Source organism: Martes martes (genome assembly GCF_963455335.1).
Source record: "Martes martes genome assembly, chromosome: 2".
NCBI classification, from domain to species: Eukaryota; Metazoa; Chordata; class Mammalia; order Carnivora; family Mustelidae; genus Martes; species Martes martes.
Genome location: NC_137889.1, coordinates 52097925 through 52116849, shown reverse-complemented (window position 1 = coordinate 52116849; position 18925 = coordinate 52097925). Strand labels below are relative to the sequence as shown.

At 38.5% G+C, this 18925-nt stretch overlaps 1 protein-coding gene across 1 annotated transcript in view; it reads right to left on the bottom strand.

Annotated features, from left to right (window-relative positions):
* Nucleotides 1-2159, bottom strand: part of GALNTL6 (polypeptide N-acetylgalactosaminyltransferase like 6) — a gene marked incomplete at both ends in the record, with an annotated part of 1173146 nt that extends 1170987 nt beyond the window's left edge. The window contains one exon of the mRNA XM_080796997.1: nt 2022-2159. Within this exon, the coding sequence (XP_080653123.1) occupies nt 2022-2159 (138 nt within the window). The remainder of the gene's footprint in view (nt 1-2021) is intronic.
* Nucleotides 2160-18925: the final 16766 nt, after the last annotated feature.

The window sequence follows — 18925 nt, the reverse complement described above, 5'->3', positions numbered from 1 at the left end:
CTATCTTTTAGTAAGTGACAATTTCTACCTTTTTAATTTTGTTTCTGTAAGAATTAGTTCTAAAACTATTACTTAAGTTAAAAACTATTGAAGTATATGATTGACATTCATTTTATGGCATATTACTGACCATCTTTACTCTTGGTTTCAAAACTGTTACACAGGATTACTAAACTGGAATGTCACAAGATCTCCATCAGTTATTTACTCAACAGTGTATGAAACATTGAAAAACACCTCCTTCTCTTGCCACCCCATTCCTTTCATAATTGTTAATTGATTACCTATTATTCAGTTAATCTATTCCTCTACAAAAGAACCAGAAACAAGGAAACTCTTTTGGAGATCACAGTAAGTCAGAGACTTGATTTCCAAATTTCATTTTTTAATGCCATTGTACAAACAAATTTCCCATTAAGAGTCAAAATCAATAAGAACCAGTGTGAAAGTTGTAAAGATCTCATTAATAAGTTTAATTAGTGTTTTGTATGTTAGCTATACAACAAATACTTCAGATGGTTATGGTTAATTGAATTAGCAAAACTCAAGGAAAAGTCATTTTGCTTTTGTCAGTTTAACTATTTTGAAATAGAAATTTTATGTAATACTGTATTAGCTACTAATGTCAACAAAATCTTGTTTCACATCAAGGTTGGAGAAATAAGTGACCTAAGTAAGAAAAAAAAGTTTCACATTCAAAGTGCCCATCTTCCTTCTTTTCACTAGAATGATAAAACAGAATATACTTCAAATCGAGGTTATATTCCTATTAGAAAGGATGATAGAGATCAACAACTAAATCAAAACATCAACAGTTTTCCTCAAAATTCCAATCCACCAAAAATCCATAAGCAACTAGTTATCTTTAAAGTTTACAGACTGGTAACCATTACTTCTCAAAATGAAAAAGCAGATTAACTCCAGGTATTTCACAACTAACCACTCACTGTGTAAAGAGATTAAACTTTGTTAAGAAGAAATATTTAATTACCATTAATATATATCCCTGTTGTCCACAAATGGACTTTTACTTAAACACATAATATATGTGGAAGGTACACAGTGTACATGGGCGATGGCCCTTGAAATTAAGAATATTAATATTCTGAGGTGATGCACGGGACTAGTTAAAAAAAAGTGTTACGTCAATATCACAAAGAAGGCTGCATTCTATTATTAGAAGTTTAATTACAGAAGCTGTCTCATTTATTAATAAACAAGAAATTCAACAATATGACTTCTCATCAACACTTCGTGAACAATTTTTTTGCATTACTCACTAAAAAAGATAGTTATTTTCATCTACGTTAAGTTATGAGTGATGCCCAGACTAACAGATTGCATATACGTGAAAACAAAACATACCACACTACGCAGTGTTTCAGATATGAAGAAAAGCTTTTACCAACAAACTATTACCACCAGATTGTAAAACTGAACAGTCATCCTTGATAACTCTGCCTGTATAACCCACCACACCACCTTAGCAACAGGAGAGAAAAAACAAGAGACTTTAAGTTTCCACAGAGTAAAAAGCTGTTGCTAAGCAAAAGTTACAACCAAAAATATAGGAAGCTGTAGCTTGTTTCTTGAGAACTACTTCACAAGTTTAGCGATTTCATTGGCCCAGATCACTTTAATGTAGGTATCCAAACCGGATGAAAAGCAAAAACAAATCCCCAGGGACTGACTTGTACCAAACCCACCTCCGCACCCCACAAATGAACAGTTACCTTTCATATACCTCAAGTCTCAATCAACCTAAAGACCAACTAAAGATTGTTTTCTCTTCCTCTTGACCTCTCTTATCCTTCTTTTCTAGTTTATTTTACTTTCATCCATGTCCTTAGTTGGGATCTTAAAACAAGGACTTTCCAAACCCCAAAGTCTCAATTCCTAAAATATGTGCCCTGCAAATCCTTGAGAGAAAACCTAAGGCTACCCCACACTTGCTTCCCTGTATCCCCGCGAGGTGCTCGCCTTACCAATCCTCCTGTGAGCTTTCTCCGGATGGCACTTACCTGCTGCTCCCCGGGTTCTGTGGATTTCACGAAGTGCTTATCCTTGTACAGAGACCAGAGACCAATATTGGGCAGGAAAATTAAAGCCACCATGAATAACAAAGTCATCTGCAGAAATCTCTTCTGTTTCCTCTTCATTGCAAATGATAACAGAGAAGAAAAGTTAAAGGAGATGGCTCCCTGACTGCTTCTTGTGTTTAACGCCAAAGTCCTTTCCTCTCCCCTGCGAAGCACCAGAAACTGAGGAGAAGCTAAAAACTTTTGTTGCGTGCTCAGCACCAATCTGCACGATTCAGAGGGAGTTGGGCATCTGCAGAACAAACACACAGTTACTTTCCCCCCAGAAAACTATGACGAAGGCATTATCTATTGGCTTAGAAGTAAATGACTTGACTGAGGAAATCCTTAAACCTCCTTAATATAAAGCAATGGGGTAAAATACGGTAATTTGACCCATAACCTTAAGTTACGAAAGTCTATAGCATGCTACGTACGTAAGAACACGGGAGTTGTGGTGTCCTCCCCCCCGCCTTAGTGGGGAGGGTTGGGTTGGAGAGGAGCGGGTCAGTTGGGGGAACTGCGTGGGGGGAAAAGGCTCAGCCCCAGCAAGTGTCAGGAAGAAAAGCGTCCGCTTTTGACATTGGAACATCACCTTCCTCGTCTTCCCTGCACGTCTGTCTCCTCCTGGGCTGCCCCTGGAATGACCCACCTGGACTCAAGTTCAACTCCCTCTGAAGCCAGCGTGCTGGCGGGCTCCGCACGGATCCAGGGACTCGGACACAGGAGCACAACTCCTGTTTGGATGGAGGTCCCCAAACTCCTGGATGCTCGCGCGCGGTCTAAACTCTCCCCGCCGGCAGCGGCTCGCGAGCGGGGAACCTGCTGGAAGGGAGGCTACAGATGTCAGCGGAGTCCAGCCGGGAAGTGGAGGCGCCGCGCCGTTTCGCCTCGCGCAGCCCTCGGAACGTGATCTTCCGCGAAGTAAGCGCTCTGCCCATCAATCTCTTCCCCTTCCCCCGTGACGCTCTCACGCGCCGCTGTTCATGTTACCATTCTCTTCCAGCGACTGAGCGAACCCAGAGAAACATCACGAGCACCTAAAGGGCGGTGAGCTCAAGCTCCCCTCCTGCGAAGGGGATGGAGGGAAGCGAAGCCGAGTCTGCGCTGGGCTGGGCCGTGGGCGAGGGCGCCGGGGAGGGCGAGCAGCAGGCGAAGCTGCGCGGCGCTGGCTCCCGGCCGCCCGCTCCCGGCTCGTGGCCGCCTGCCTTCCGCGGAGACGCCGCCGGTGCCGACCACGTGCGGGAGCCCGAGCCCGGGAGGGGAGGGCGGGCCGCCTGGAGGGGGTGGGCAATTCCGCCCAGCTTCCGGACCCTATATAAACAAACCCTGACGCGAGGAAGAAGAGGAGGGCGAAGGCGCTGCGCGACGTGGGCTGGAAGCGGACAGTCTCCGCGGAGCCAGTCTTTCTCGGCCGGGGCTTTTCGGGGCAACCTCAGACCGGCAGAGCTACCACCTCTCCCACTCATCTCACCCAAAAGGCGCCAGGCCAGAGACTCCGGAGAAAAAGTCGCCGGCGCTCGCGGGTTTACCCGGATTCTTCCATGGTGCCGGCGGGAGCGCAGCGAGCCCGTACGCGGAGGCGGCGGTGGCTGTGGGAGACGGAGGCGAACCGAGAGGCTAGGCAGGTCCTGCCGAGAGGGGCTTCTCGGGCACGTGTCCCGCCGCTCAGGCCAGGTACGTGGTGCGGGGGGAGGAAGAGGATCCCGAAGCGAGGCAGGGCTGAGGCTCGGGGTTCTCAGGCAGCAGCTTCAGGAACGGCTCCCGCGGAGACCCACGGCGCTGTACTTGGGTCTGCAAACACCGGGGCCCCGTTAAGATTTATTTGGCTGCGCCGCTGCGCTCCTCCCCCGCCCGGCTCGTCCGCACTCCGCGCTCTTTATCGCTGCAAGGCTACCTGTCCCTCCGAGCTCGCACACGCCTCCCAGGATACCCGGAAAATGTGGGGATCCAGGTGAGTCTCTGGCAGAAGGGACTCCTCCCTCTCCCCAACATGTAGATACACCAACGCCCCTGAGCGCACACGCGTGAACCTGGACAGTCTCTCCAAGAGACCTCCGTGCCTAGCAGCGTGCATTAGATACTCTTGGGATCCAGAGCTCATAACTCCTGAAGGAATGGGGACTGGGCTGAGGCGACAGACATGCATGCAGTGCCCCCTTGTATCAGCTCTGTCTAGAACCAAAAAGAAGCGCCATGGCCATCTCTTTGTTACAAGCTAGATATGATGCCCACATACTTGGGATAGATGAGATGGTGGGCCCCAGAACGGTATTTTGGTATTTTTCTCTCTCGCTTCTTTTCTTCTTTTCATCTCTAGCTCGCTTGCTCCCTATACTCCTACCCCTCCCTCTGCCTCCCACTTCTACTCTCTCTCTCCATGGCTCACTTGAGAACGACACGGATGTGAGTGTGAAGAGTTATGCCTTCAACTCCTCACACTGTGATTTTAAAAATGTATTTCAGCAATATATATTGACTGTATGACTGCATGAATAAAGCTTTGTGCTACAATATTTGTCTTTGTGAATCACTCGCATTTCAAGAATATATGAACACGTTTCATAAGTGTTTTTAAATATGCCCTTTATGTAACGACCAGTTACCCTTCAACTTTGCACAAATGCAAGAATCCAGAGAGCAAGAGGCTTAATTCCTCACCACTCCTGACACACACACACACACACACTGCCTTTTGTATTCTGCATTATTTTCTAATCTTTTTCTCTCTTAACAAGTGCAGTTCTGAAACATAGAAATGTGAATTCTGAGAAGCAACATAGCAGGGAGAGATTTTGCTGGGAGGCTTGGTCCTCAGGGAAAGATTTTGGGAATTATTTAAGTACATTGGACATTTTCTGCCTTGTAAATAACTTATTAACAATTAGGAAATAAAAGTACTCAAAAGTAAACATGGAATTAAAAAAAATTAAAAACTCTTCACATTTTAAATAATATTGGTTTCTTCATACCTCATTCCCCCCCCAAAAAAGCCCTGGATCACAAATAGGCATATTGTCATATTGTCATTCTGTTTGCTGAATCCAGGATTCTGACTTGAATTGTGCTTCATTATTGTTAACACTAGTAAATGGGCTTGCAAACAGTACCTGTTCCCAGAATATTGTTAGTTTCAGTGACTGGGTATAATAACTGTTACTTCCCACATCAAGTACATGCAGAATACATGGCAGAAATTGAAAGAGAAAATTATTAGGTTCACCCCTTTTACTGTGTAGCTCCAAACAATAACTTATGCTTTTTCCTCCCTTTACTTATTTACTTATTTATCTTTTTATTTATTTATTTCAGTCTGATCATAATTTCCCTTCAGTCTGGTCTTTTACAATTCCATGTATAAATTTCCAAGAGGTGACCATGCTTCTAACTAAAATTGATATTTTAGGTTCAGTTTACAAACAAAACACACACACACACACACACAAAAATGACAGTTAATTCCTTTGTAGATTAAATAGAAAGACACATTCTTTTTACATTAGTTATTAATATTGGTTTCATCAAAATCATGTCATTAAAATTTGTCTTATATCCAAAGTTCCCTTTTTACCACTGTTTGCTTCTCCAGTTTTTTATAATTCAACTGGAAAGCTCAGGTAATCAGAATCCCACGTGTCTGGCAATGTGTTAATAGCTACAGGGACACATGGGAAGCAAATACAGCAATATCTGTGACCATGAATAATTTACAGTCTAGTTGAAAAAGTAATATAAAGGCGATTGGAATAAATTGGAAAGAAGCAAAAGGATATTGCTTTAGTTATAGCTCTACTCCAAACTTCAATGCCTTAAAAAACTATCTCACTATCTCTCCTGATTCTTTGCCTTTGAAGGGTCCCAGTTAGGCCGTTCTGCTTTAAGTGATAAAGGCTGGGTCCTGGGGCTTAGAACTTGCAGGGCCAGGATGGCTCCCTCCGCTGGGTAGCAGTTGGCACTGTCAGCTGGAAAATCATCTGGGGCAGTCATTTGGAGCCCCTGAATTCTCTACATGGCCCCTCCACGTAGCCTGAGCTTCTCACAACATGGTAGCCAAGATGCAAAAGGGAACATCCCAAGAATCTGTGTTCCAAGAGGGAGAGAACAAAACTACTGAGCCCTCTTAAAGGCCCAGAATTGGCACCACCTCACTTTTGCGATAGTCACAAGACCAGCCCAGATTCTCTGGAGTAGTGGGTGGTGAAACTATGGGGAACAAACTGACATCTCAGTGAGAGATTTGATGAAGAGTATATGGCCATCTTTAACCCACTATAAATACTCAAAGGCACAGAGGTAGGAATTCCTAAGGAAGACCTAACCAGATTAGACAGTGGATGATGAGGTATAGTGGGGGAAAGTTTTCATAGGTTGGATTGACGCAAATTATTCATTTTCTGTAAAGACAGTGAATTAACTTTTACTTTAAAATAGGTTAATTATGCGGTGCCTGGGTGGCTCAGTTCGCTAAGAGTCTGACTCTTGATTTCAGCTCAGGTCATGATACCAGGATCAGGAAAGCACCCTGCATAGGGCTCCATGCTCAACGGAGAGCATCTGCTTCTCTCCTTCTCCCTCTGTCTCTCTCTGCCCCTCTCCCCCATTCAGTCTCTCTCTCAAATAAATAAATCTTTTTAAAAAATAAGCTTATTACTTCACTTTCCAGTTCTAAATACTAAGGATGTTATGTACACCATGATGACTAAAGTTAACATTGCTATGTGATATACAGGAGAGTTGTTAAAAGATTAGATCCTCAGGGTCCTCATCACAAGATTTTTTTTTCTTTTACTTTATATGAAAAGATGAATGTTAACTAAGCCTATTGTAATCCTTTCACAATATGTGCATAAGTCGAAACATCATGCTGTATACCTTAAACAGTGATGCATGTCAATCGCAACAAAACTAGGAAATTAAGTTTATTATTTTATTAAAAGACAGATGACATGATTGGAACTTAATTGGAAAGAGAACATTCACCTTGGGTCTTAATATGGTGGGATTTATTTTCACTGACCTGAGTTTTTTCCAAGGTTTTATCAGAAGGAAGAGATACTAGAACGTAAAGATAATGTGTCTAGAAATGGAGGTATATTCCAGTTTTCTTTTACCCAGTGATGATGTCTGGAAAATTTTCAGGAAAAATCCTGGAAGTTTCCACTCTGAATAAACTACTAGGATATTTTGTTATTAGCGTTACCTTTAGCTAAGTTATCTCAGTTTTTAAAGAAAAATTCGTCTACATTGAAAATCAGGAATATATTAAGTAGCAATTTTAGTAAAAGTATATTTAAAGTATACAATTCATTTTTGTGGCATTAAATTAAGACATATAGGAATCTTCTTCATTTTTTTTTTCTGGTATTTCAATGGTATTCTACACAATAGAAGGAAATAAGAGCCAACTTAAATATCAAAATGTGATAATACCCAATCTCTATCATTGCTGAAATTCTTCACCAAAAAAGCCCTGAGTCAATTTCTATATGTATGCAAGTGCTGTTGGGCAGAAGATACAAAGATGAACATTCTTGCAGAATTTTCAGCACTGCAAGGGAATTAAAGGTGTTTGCAAATTAAATGTGGTGCAAATTAAAAAGTGACAAATGCTAAAAGAAAAAGAAGGTTCTTTCTTCTTGGCCTAAATATTTTCTAACTAGATAAGATCTTCACTTTATGGTATTTAAACTCTTAATAGTCAAATTTGTCTCTCAATTGGTTTTTTTTTTTAATTTTACCAGTAGAATATACCTTGATTTGAATATATTTTTATTTACCTATATATTTAGCTATCAAACATTTTTTTAGCACTTACTACATGCCAGGCATTTATTTAAGCATTTCTTAGGCAGAAGTCATTTAATTTTATAAATAACCTTATTAGGTACATTCTCTTAACTATCTCCATTTAATAACATAGAAAACTATGGCAAGGAAATGGTAAGCATCTTACTCAAATAAGTGTAGTAAGTGCTAAGTCAAGAATTTAAACCCAGGGATTTTGCTCCAGATTCCATAGTCTTAATCACTGCATCATATTTCCTAAAAATTTTTCTGACAAAGATGTTAATTCTTTCCCTCTCTTCCCGTCTATATATATAGACTTTTATATAGAGAGACATAGATACAGATACACACACACACACATATCTTCTATTTCATTTTTACCTTTGTGAGAAGATTAAAGGAACTACACGAAAGAGTTGAATTTGGGGGAGATGATAGTCCAATTTTATAACCCTGAAGCTTCTTTGTTCTTTTTCTTTTTTTTTTCTTTCTTTTCTGTTTTTTCGATGGGAGTATAAAAATGAAGGTCATACTGAACGTAAAATTACATAATAAACTATTCCTTGATATTTTACATAATATATATATTTTAGTTTCCATGATTATAATTATATATAGATTACATATTAGACTTCTAGCTTAGCCTTGACCTTTATTTTATCATATGTAGCTTTTTACAAAGAATATTTAACCCATATTATGCCTGTAAAATATTTTTGGTGAACAAATAAAGTATATCCATTTATTTCAGTGAAAAGTCTAAATATTGTCAGAATGACAAAATCAAGTGGGAATAAAATTAATTTTAAATTTGAAGAAAAGATTCTCCATCATAATGCAATACAAAATATCAAAAATGGAAATTTTTTTAAAAAATATAATTAATGCAAGTGAAGCCAGTGAAACATGGAAAATAAAGTTGTCAGACACACATTGTGTATTGAATATTAAACCTTTTTCTGACAATACTTATGGACATGAAATTAGTAAATTTTAAAAATATAAACTTTTTGTTACAATTTGAGATATACTGATCTCAATTAACAGACATTTACTATATGCTTTATATGACCCAGGCACTGGAGACACAATAGTGAACACTACGACAGCCTTCAGACACTTAACAACAGAAACAAGTCAAGTATAGAATACAGATTAGAACAAGTGATGGTTAAAAATTAAGACATGGAGAAAAATAAGTCAGGGAAGAAGAGTAGAGCATGCCAGGAGGGGAAGTGGTATAATTTCAAATGAAGCATAAGAGAAAGTCCTCACTGCATAAGTAACATTGAAACAAATATCTGAAGGAAGCAAGGAAGTGAACTTGGATTCCTGGAAGATGGAATTCCAAGTAGGGGAAGCAGCAAGCAGAAGACGGTGGGTTTGTCCAGGATTTGTGGGTTTGTCCAGGGTTTGCTGTGAGAGAACAGCAAAGAGGGTGCTTCTGGAACAAAGGGCAGTGAGGGAGGAGACTGGAGGGGGTGGTGAGAAATGAGGTGGGGAGCCAGATCAGATATTATAATCTAGTGTAGACAGAGTTTTAAATCCATAGGAAAAATTTGACTTTTAGTGCGAGAGAGATGAGAAGCCACTAAAGGGATGTGAGTAGAGATTAACACAATCTGAGTTACTTTTTAACAAGATCATCCTGGCTGCTGTGTTGAAAATAGATTACAGGATAGATAGGAAAGAAGTTGCAGAATCCAGAGGAAATGGTGTCTCTCTCAGGGTGATAGCAGTGGAGATTAAGAAAAATAGATTTGAAAAATTCTCACTATAAAACTGCTCTGAATAGTTGCTGGCACGAATATGGGGTGTGCGAGAGAAAGAGAAAAGCCAAGATACTCCCAAGGTTTTGGGCCACCTCTTGCAAGGCTGGATTTGTCTTTTCCTAAGATAGGAAGACATTAGGAGAAACAGGCTTGAGGGAGAAGATCAGGTATTTGATTGGACTTACTGAAATGGCATAGCTAATGGTTGAAGTATTGCGTAAGTGGTTGGATATAAGATTTTGGAATTGACGGGTAGAGAGATGTAGAATCTAAGTTGAGGATATAACTCTAGAAGTCCTTAGAGTACTTAAAGCCATAAGTGTTATGAGATTATCAAGAGATGAAAAGAAGCCAGCAAAAGACCTTGAGAGGTAATAGTCAGTGTGGCTTGGGGAAAATCATGAGAGTCTAATGAAGAGACTGTCTCAAAGACGAGGGAGTGATCAGATCCATCAAAGCTGATAAACTGGTAAGTCAAAAGAGATGAAGTTGAAAAAATCATCACTGGACTTAACAGTTGTAAAATTTCCTTATCCCATTAGGAAGTAGGAAGGTAGCAGCATCAAGTGAAGCCAAAAGTAACAGTTTAGATATAAGAAAGGTTTATCTCTACAGAAAATCTGATAATAAAGGTTTAATTAGCATAATTATGTTAAGCATTTAATGACCAAAGCAAGGAATGTATTTAATTTTGTGCTGTACAAGTGCATTTATCTCTGAAAGCGATTATCAAAATAAAAAGATCCTGAACATCACCAGTTTATGAGAATTTATTTCCTTCTGTACTGTGAAACTAAGATGCAATGATTTTAAACTTACTGCACGTAAGCCTCTCAAACTTCTAATGGTAACATTAAAAAAAGACTAAAAGTCACTGGGTTAGCCATCCTTGCCTTCTGACCCTGTCTGATCAATTTGAAGGCTGAGAGTTAAGTACTCATTAATGTGCTCAGCAAATTTCTTGGAGAAGTTACTTTTCCAGAAACCTGTCTTGGACCAATTTTTGATCATCCAAACAAATTCAAGTCTTGCAAGATTTCAGGTCTCATTCATGCATTTCTGCCCCCTTAACCCCTGAAGTTCTTGGGGATCTAATTTAACCAATACACACACACACACACACACACACACAATTTCTATCAGCATGACTATGCAGCAAAAAAATTAATATCTCCTAATGCCCTTAAAATAACATTTTATTGATTAAAGACAAAACTATTACTGCACATGGAGAGATATATTAAAGTATTGGTGGGGGAGGGGAGAAAGATACTAACTAGGGACCAATGCAAATTCACATGCAGTGCATCTTAACACCTTTACATCTTTTATAAAATCATCAAGATATATCACTATTAAATTCTACTCAGGAGCTACTCTTCGCTTTTTCCCGATTCAGTATGTAATTCTGTCTGAATATTTCAGTTCTGATTCTGTCAACTATCATCTATCTCTCTCAAAAAAAAGCAGAGACCCTTCAAAGTAAAAGAGTGCTCATGTTAATTATGTCTGATGTGCTTACAAATTACATCAACAATTCTAGGACCCAAAATTATTTGTAACTACACTGGTTGGAATCTGTGGTTTCACTTCCAGACAAGAAAATTTGTTTTTTGAGGTCCCCTTTGAGAAGCTCTAAGAGATATCTTAGTGGAAGTAAAAAGAGCAAAGAGGAGAAGAAAAGTCTGTGTTTAAACCCCACTTGCATTACTCACCATCCCAGATGACCTGGAAAGACATTTAACTATACTGGGTGTCTTTTTATAAAACTGTGGAACTGGAAAATTTTACCTATTTCAAGAGTTACTGTGATGACAAAAACAGATGTTTTCTGAAATACTAAGAGTTTCCCTAATAAAAAGCTCCATTTATATAGGCAGAATAGAATCAAAATAAGCATACAGATAATGGGACTTCACTCATTAGTTAATTCCTTATCATGATGTTTCTCTTTCATAGTAAATAACAATGGGAATTGCATTTAAGTCTAGCCCTCAAGGTAGAAGAAAAGGATCCTCTCAAATCAAATCTGCTGGTGACATTTGCTTTAGGCTACACTTCACAGTGTCTTGGTTAAAACAAAAGATGTTTTAGTAAACTAAGTAGATACACTACTAAGTAGTTAATAATAAAAGTTTTAGTAAAAATAATGTGTTATTATTACTACTAATAATGTAGCATTAGGTATGCTATCAGTAATCCTGTTTGGTAAGTGGTGTTTTTTTTTTTAATGTGTCAGGCACATTGTTCAATATATTTCACATTTTTAATCTAATTCAGTATTTACAAAACCTTTGTTTCATCTCTACCTTTAGTTAGAATTATCCCCATTTTTTTAAGGATTTTGTTTATTTATTTATTTGTGCAGAGCAGGGGGGACAGCACGATGAGCAGCAGGCGGAGGGAGAAGTAGACTCCCCACTGAACAGGGAGCCTGATATGGGACTCGATCCCAGGACTCTGGGATCATGACCTGAGCCAAGACAGATGCTTAACTGACTGTGCCACCCAGGTGTCCCAAATTACCCCCATTTTAAAGATAAGGTAATGAAAGAACAGGAAGGTAAGGGAATTTAGAAAAGTCACCCAGCTAATAATACATGACAGATCTGGAACTGAATAGATGTCTTTCAGATTCTAACATCTGAGGTCACCCTATTAAAAGTATCAGTATTTTGCTAAAATTACTTGATTGATTTTAACCTTTTATAAAATAGAAGGAGTTGATTAAATTTAAAAGCCTAGGTTACATCCTTTTCAAAATAATATTTTTTAATAATATGAGGTGAGCTTACAAATCAATGTTTTCCCATTTGTTAATGAAAACTTCAAAAGTAGTTTCAGTAGAAAAACTTTGTACAATATAATTGGACAAGGTTTACAGATGTACCATATATATATATCTTGTTGAAGGTTTTAAGAACTAGTTTTTTGTCTGGGACTTCATTGGGAAATGCTTTCAAGAATGCAAAGACTGGATTTTTCTATCTTTTTTTTTACTACCAATTACATTAACCAGTTTTTCACTGCTATCTAAACTTTAAAAGTTTTGTTTTATATAAAGTATCAATCCTCTTATCTCATGTCAAGAAATGGAAATATGTATTTAAAAATACTAATGTGTATATATGCCTGAATGCAAGCATGTCTATATATAAACACTGAAACAATTAACAAAGTCTCATTGGTGCTTGAAAATACGATGCATTTCCCAAATAGTGGATACTTTTCTACCATAGTCATTCAAGAAAAGAAAGCCAAGAAAATATCTCATCCCTAACATACTGTAAGTGCTCAATACACACTACTATAATAAACAAATATACAAAGGAATGAATATCTGAGCATTATCATCCTGTAGAGAATGCATTAGACTTCAGTAATCTCAGTGTTGGAAATATTCTTGAAAGTCATTTACCCAAAATATTACTCTGCAACTTGCACCACAACTACATGCTCAAAGAGGTTGTCAAACCCTTGTTAAAAGACTTGTAATATCAGGGAATGATTTAACTCCCAACTGTTCATCTTATCCTATATGACTCAGCTACAAAATCATTGCTTATATTGAAATAAAACCCATTTCCTTGTATATTGGTTCTATTTCTACACATTGTGCCCACCAGTATCAGGTCCATCCCTTTTCCACATGACATTTTCCATATTTGATGATATTCTATTTAATAAAGATCATGTAATTTATGTGATAACATTTTCAGTACCTTTTAATATCACTTGAGAGGAAATTATCTTATTTTTCATTACTATATCAAAAGAAGTTTTCTAAAGTAGATAAATGTGCCCTTAGGAACACAATATATGGCCATTAATCTGGTGAATTCATTGTTCCATCCTCATCAGAAAAAATGAAGCGAAAGTTCCATTCACAAAGGAAACAGAGTAGTATGCACGTATGTTCTTTCAGGGCTGTGTTGTCTCCCATGCTCTGTGATTATATATAGTCCAAAGCAACCTGTCTCATCTAGATTACCTCAGTACATTCTGCTGGTCCACTTGACTATAGCAGTAACCCCATGCTAACTGACGTGAGTGAGCAAGCAAGTGGCCTGCTTGTTGAAGAAATTATAAAACATAAGTGTTTCAGAAGGTGCGAGAAAATATATCTTATGAACGTTCAGGGGCCCACCAAATTAGCGATACTTTAGGGATTCAGTCTTTCGGGAATGTCAGGGTCAAGAGCTAATTATTACACCCTCAAAGTAATGATCAAATTATTAGATCTCACATCTTTTAGTCTGAAAAGGAAGCATACTGTCTTGTAGGCCTTTCTGGATTCTAGAGTTGGTATATTTCACTTAAGAATATAGGTCCAACTATTACTGATCGACAAGGAAGGTTGCCACCTTTGAGTGGGAACTAGGGGAGGAACAGGCTCTGCAGCAGGTCTGGCCAGCGTGCAAACAGTCTTAACATTCGGGCCACATAATCTGGTGGATTCTATAGGATAGAGAGTATCCCTAATGGGAAAAATGAGTGGTCTTTATGACAAGCCCTGATAGAGAAGAATCACAACATAACCCCTACACTTCTAGATTAAGGTCATGCAATCTGAAACAAAATCATATTCCTCTTGAAAAAAATTCCTCGTGGCTAGTTGGTCTTGGTAGAGACAATGCTTGAGCACAGGACAGTAAGTGACCATGCTGCCAGAGCTTCCCAAGGTCAACTGGAGTTTGTCCAGTCGATCTAATCACAGGGTTAGGTGACTACAGCAGCAATCCTTCATAGCACGTATGTTCTACATCCAAGATTGGATACACTTAAGTCCAGGGCCAAGGACACACCTCCACAAACAAATGATGAAGACATCCATGCCTTCCATCACTGTTGGAATAGTACCTTTATATTATCTCATACTTACGGCCACAGCTATCTGATGGATGAGGAAAAGTTCAAGGTTGGTTTTCTAATGACCCATTTGGTGTGGGTATGACAGCTAAAACCAAACTACTGATGCACACTCAGGGGCAATTCTAAAATTCAGCAATGAGGAGACATACTTTCAATCAGCATAATTTCATGCAGATAGCTGGTCATCTACTTTATGTGGGAAGAAGAGTGATCTGAAGAATGCATATGTATACATACAAACACAACATCAGGGAAAATAGCTTGGCTGATAGGGGCCCAGACAGAAATATCAGAACATGGGGACAAGGTGCTTTCAAGAAGAGACATATGGATGGACAGATAAGAAAGGAATAAAGTGTGAATATATTTGTATAATCTATCAACGCCCATTAGAAAGCATCTACGATGGAACTGGCACAAGTTAATCAAAGACCTGACCAGCTGACATTACCCAGAGGCTGTCCTGGGTTATCCCAGAACTAGCATAATGTGCTTATTAATGGAGTAGCTACAGTGGCAGGTATGGGTCTGTGCATGACTATAAATGTCTGAGTTTCCTTCCAGTAATCCTGAACTAGCTCCCGTCATTGTCAAATGTCCAAGCTACCAGCAACAAGGACTTTGAAATAAATCAGTTACATTAGATTCCATCTACCTGAGAAGGAGCAGAAGTTCATTTTGACTGGAAACGATCCAAGTATGGGTTTGACTTTCTTGCCCTTAATACCTCAAGCACCACTGATATTGGAGGGTTTACAGAGTAGCCACACTAGATAGTTGGTCAATAACACATTATCCTATATAACATGCTGTTCATCCTATAGATTCACTTTAGACAGGAGTGTGGCAATGGCCACATGACTATGGGACCCTCAGAGCCTGTTATCTAGCTATTTAGAAGCTGCTGGCCCAGGAGAGCAGAAGAACAACTTCAAGAGAGAAATTTGAGAGAAATCATCTTGGAGATGATACACCCACCATGATGGTTCGATGCAAGTTAAAATAATTAGGATGCATGAGTCTGGAAAACAAGTGGTAAAAGCAGGAGTGATCCATTTGAAGAATTTGTGATCCTTTATCTCTGCACTTCCAGTCTGTGCTCTAGAAGTCCTAATTCTCAGAAGAAAACATTTCCACCAAAACATACATGAGAGTCCATTAAACTTTAAGCTGTTGCTGCTACCAAACAACATTGTATTCTTCAGCTAAGAAACCAGCAGTCAATGAAAGGGTTAACTACCTTTTAAATAATTGACCCTGATGATCAGAGGCAGGAAAAATACTTTTCACACCCTGACAGTCCACAGAAGCATTTCTTAGTACTCCTCTGTCCAATCATGGCATAGAATGGACAAAAGCACAAGTCATAACCTGAAAAGTACACTGTGACCAGTGCTCCAGGCCTCTTAAGGATGAAGTCTATGTGACTCCTCCAAGCTAGCAACTTAGATGAGCAGGGGTGCTAGCCAAGGGTGAGGGAAGTCCCAAACAGGTAGTAAAGGAGGGAGCTAACATGTGCTAAGTTATGGCCCAAGATTACCAGCAGCATCATGGGGCCCCACTAACTTTTCTAAGTTTCCCCTAGAAGAGGTACCAACCAGAATGATGGGCAAGTTGTTTGCCGATCGATGAACTCACTGTTTGAAGCAATAGGTGGGCTGCAGTAGATGCTTTGGTGTGCCTCCTCGATCCTACTTTAGACTGAGACTCTCATTTCTCCTGCTGTCAGGAGTGTCGCTGCTGGTGGCATAGAGCTAAGTCCCTCTCTGGGAATTGCCCTTGGCAAAGGATGCTCTTTTCTATAAGGTTATGCACCATCAACCACAATACCACCCTCCTGGAAGTAACCTACTACCAGTGGTTGAGTGTTGAAAGAATACAAAGGCTTCGCTCCTTTCCCTCAATGAGGACAGCTCAGAAGAATATTAGCAGTTCTAGAGCTGCTCATAGGAAGAGTTGAAACCTCTGTTGCAACTTCATCAGATTCCAACTTTGCCTTCTGCCCAAACCTCCTTCCATTCTACCTTATTAATGTAGTTTCCTATAACACTCCCTGTAGAACTCCTGTTTGTAAGATGCACCATCTAGATCTGCTTCTAACTATGATATATTCTCAACTTGGAATATGTAGAATCATTTGCTCTGTACTCATCTGTTATATTCTATGGAAGCTATGGTATTTTCTTCAGATTACAAGCATATATTAAGTGATATTATAAAACCACTTTGAAGACATTTTCTAAAAATGACTTAAGGACTTTTTATGGTCCCTGTTTAATTAAGGTTGATAACATACTTCATAGAAAGGATTACTTGGGGAGGAATAAAAACAATATATTCAACAGCTATAATGACTGCTTTTAATGCCAAAACATTGAAATAAAATCCCCTTAATATTAAGTCTATAGTATTAAAACCTCATATATTACCATTAAATCAGCAGGTGAATGATTGGCCTTTTCCCCAATATTCATTTGGATAATCTGGCAAGAACAGTATTCATGATTAAAATAAAATCGTGCAGTTCAGATTCATAGTACGTGTAAGTAAAATCAAATAAAAAATAATAATATCCTTATTCTCTTATTTTAGGTTTCCTTTTAACTTGACTTTTTGCTAGCTAAGCTCTACCTTGTCAAGATAATGGCCCACTCTGTGTCACTCACTTATCATGTTACCGGGTGGACTGAAGAAAACTGACAGTTTCCATGAATAACAATCACACATCCAAAGATGTCTCCAGAAAAGGGCATTTTATAGCTGTATAAGGGACAAGAGCTTTTTACCTTTTCCCCTTGCCTTGCCCACATGCAAAGTGCAGGATAGATGAGAATATGTTCACCTTCACCTGCCTTCCTCACTGTATTAGAAGATATAAAATCAGACTAGAGGCCCAGGAGTCTCTGTGTGAATATTTTCTGGAACAGATTTTAGATTTTACTATTTCCTCAAAAATTCCAAACATTTGCTAACAAAATGATGTACTTGTATATAGCAATAATTTTTTATTATTATAATTATTTTTATTTTTCAACTACATCTTCAGCCTCAGTTTTCCTCATATAATGATACATTAATTTCACAATAATCTGTGTAAATGTAAAGGCCTATTTTTATGTCCTACTCAGCTCTTAAAGGTCTCTAAAGATCAATTAAGATCCCTACATATACCTTGGGAGATTAATAAAAGATCTTTTCATTTAAATAGCTAAAGATGTCTATCTCATCTAAATTTTTTTTTTCATTTTTCATACAATTCTTAAGCTTTTACTATGTGTAAGCCCATCTTTTAGGCAATGTGGATACAGCAGTAAACAAAGTTTTCTGTCATCATGGATTTTTTTGTTTGTTTGTTTGTTTGTTTTGGTCATCATGGATCTTACAGTCTAGCATGGGGAGAGAGAAAATAATTCAAATGATATATGGAAAACTACATAGTATAATAGAAAGTTACTAGCACAGTAAAAGAAAAAAATGTGCAAGGAAAGGGAAGATGAGCGCTAGGGGTGCTATATTCAGAAACAGATTGGATGGTCAAGGCCTCACTGAGGATGACAACTAGGTAGACTCGAAGGAGAAGAGACAACCAGGAATATACGTAGGGAAAAGCATCTCAAGCCAAGGGAACAACAAGTGCAAACATCTTGAGGTAAGATGGTATCTAATTATATAGTATTATAGTATTTTAATCACTGTTTCATTAGATGAGTTATTTTTTTCCTTCTTTCGCAAATGAATACCTTATTTTTAATTACTTCATTATTTTCAGTTAAATAGTAACTGTGGCAAGATATAGAATAATTGACAATTTTTTGTCTGGTGGCAGAATCAATATCTCTATACAGATACCTTTTTTTACATTTATATATACATCTATATCATCTATATCTCTACCTATATCTGAATCCATATCTATATATCTGTGTATGTAAATACTTGCTCTTACATACATGGTAGTGGGAAATATTGTGTGAAACACATTTTTCTTTATTTTCTTCTCAATGTCGTAGATAGCAGAGGCTTCTGTAGGTATCATAAAAACATGGTAATGATGATAATCACAGAATATATTTTTTTAAAGCTTGCTATGTGTCAGGCACTCCTCTAAGTGATTTATCCATAGTTACACACTTAGTTTTTACAATGACCTTATTATCCTCATTTTGACAATTAGGACATTCGCAGGAAGGTTGAGCAACTATGTAACAGAGGAAGTTACTAAGTGACTTAGCTGGGAAAATAGTAAGTGTTATATCCATTTGCCCGAGTAATCCATATCATTTTTTCAAATCCTAAACTATATTGTCTAAATAGATATATCCATCTACGTTCCATTTGAGAATAGTGAGGAGATAGATTTGACTATGTTGATTTTACTACTCCTAAATCTACTCTGCAAGTCTCCATTTCTACGCC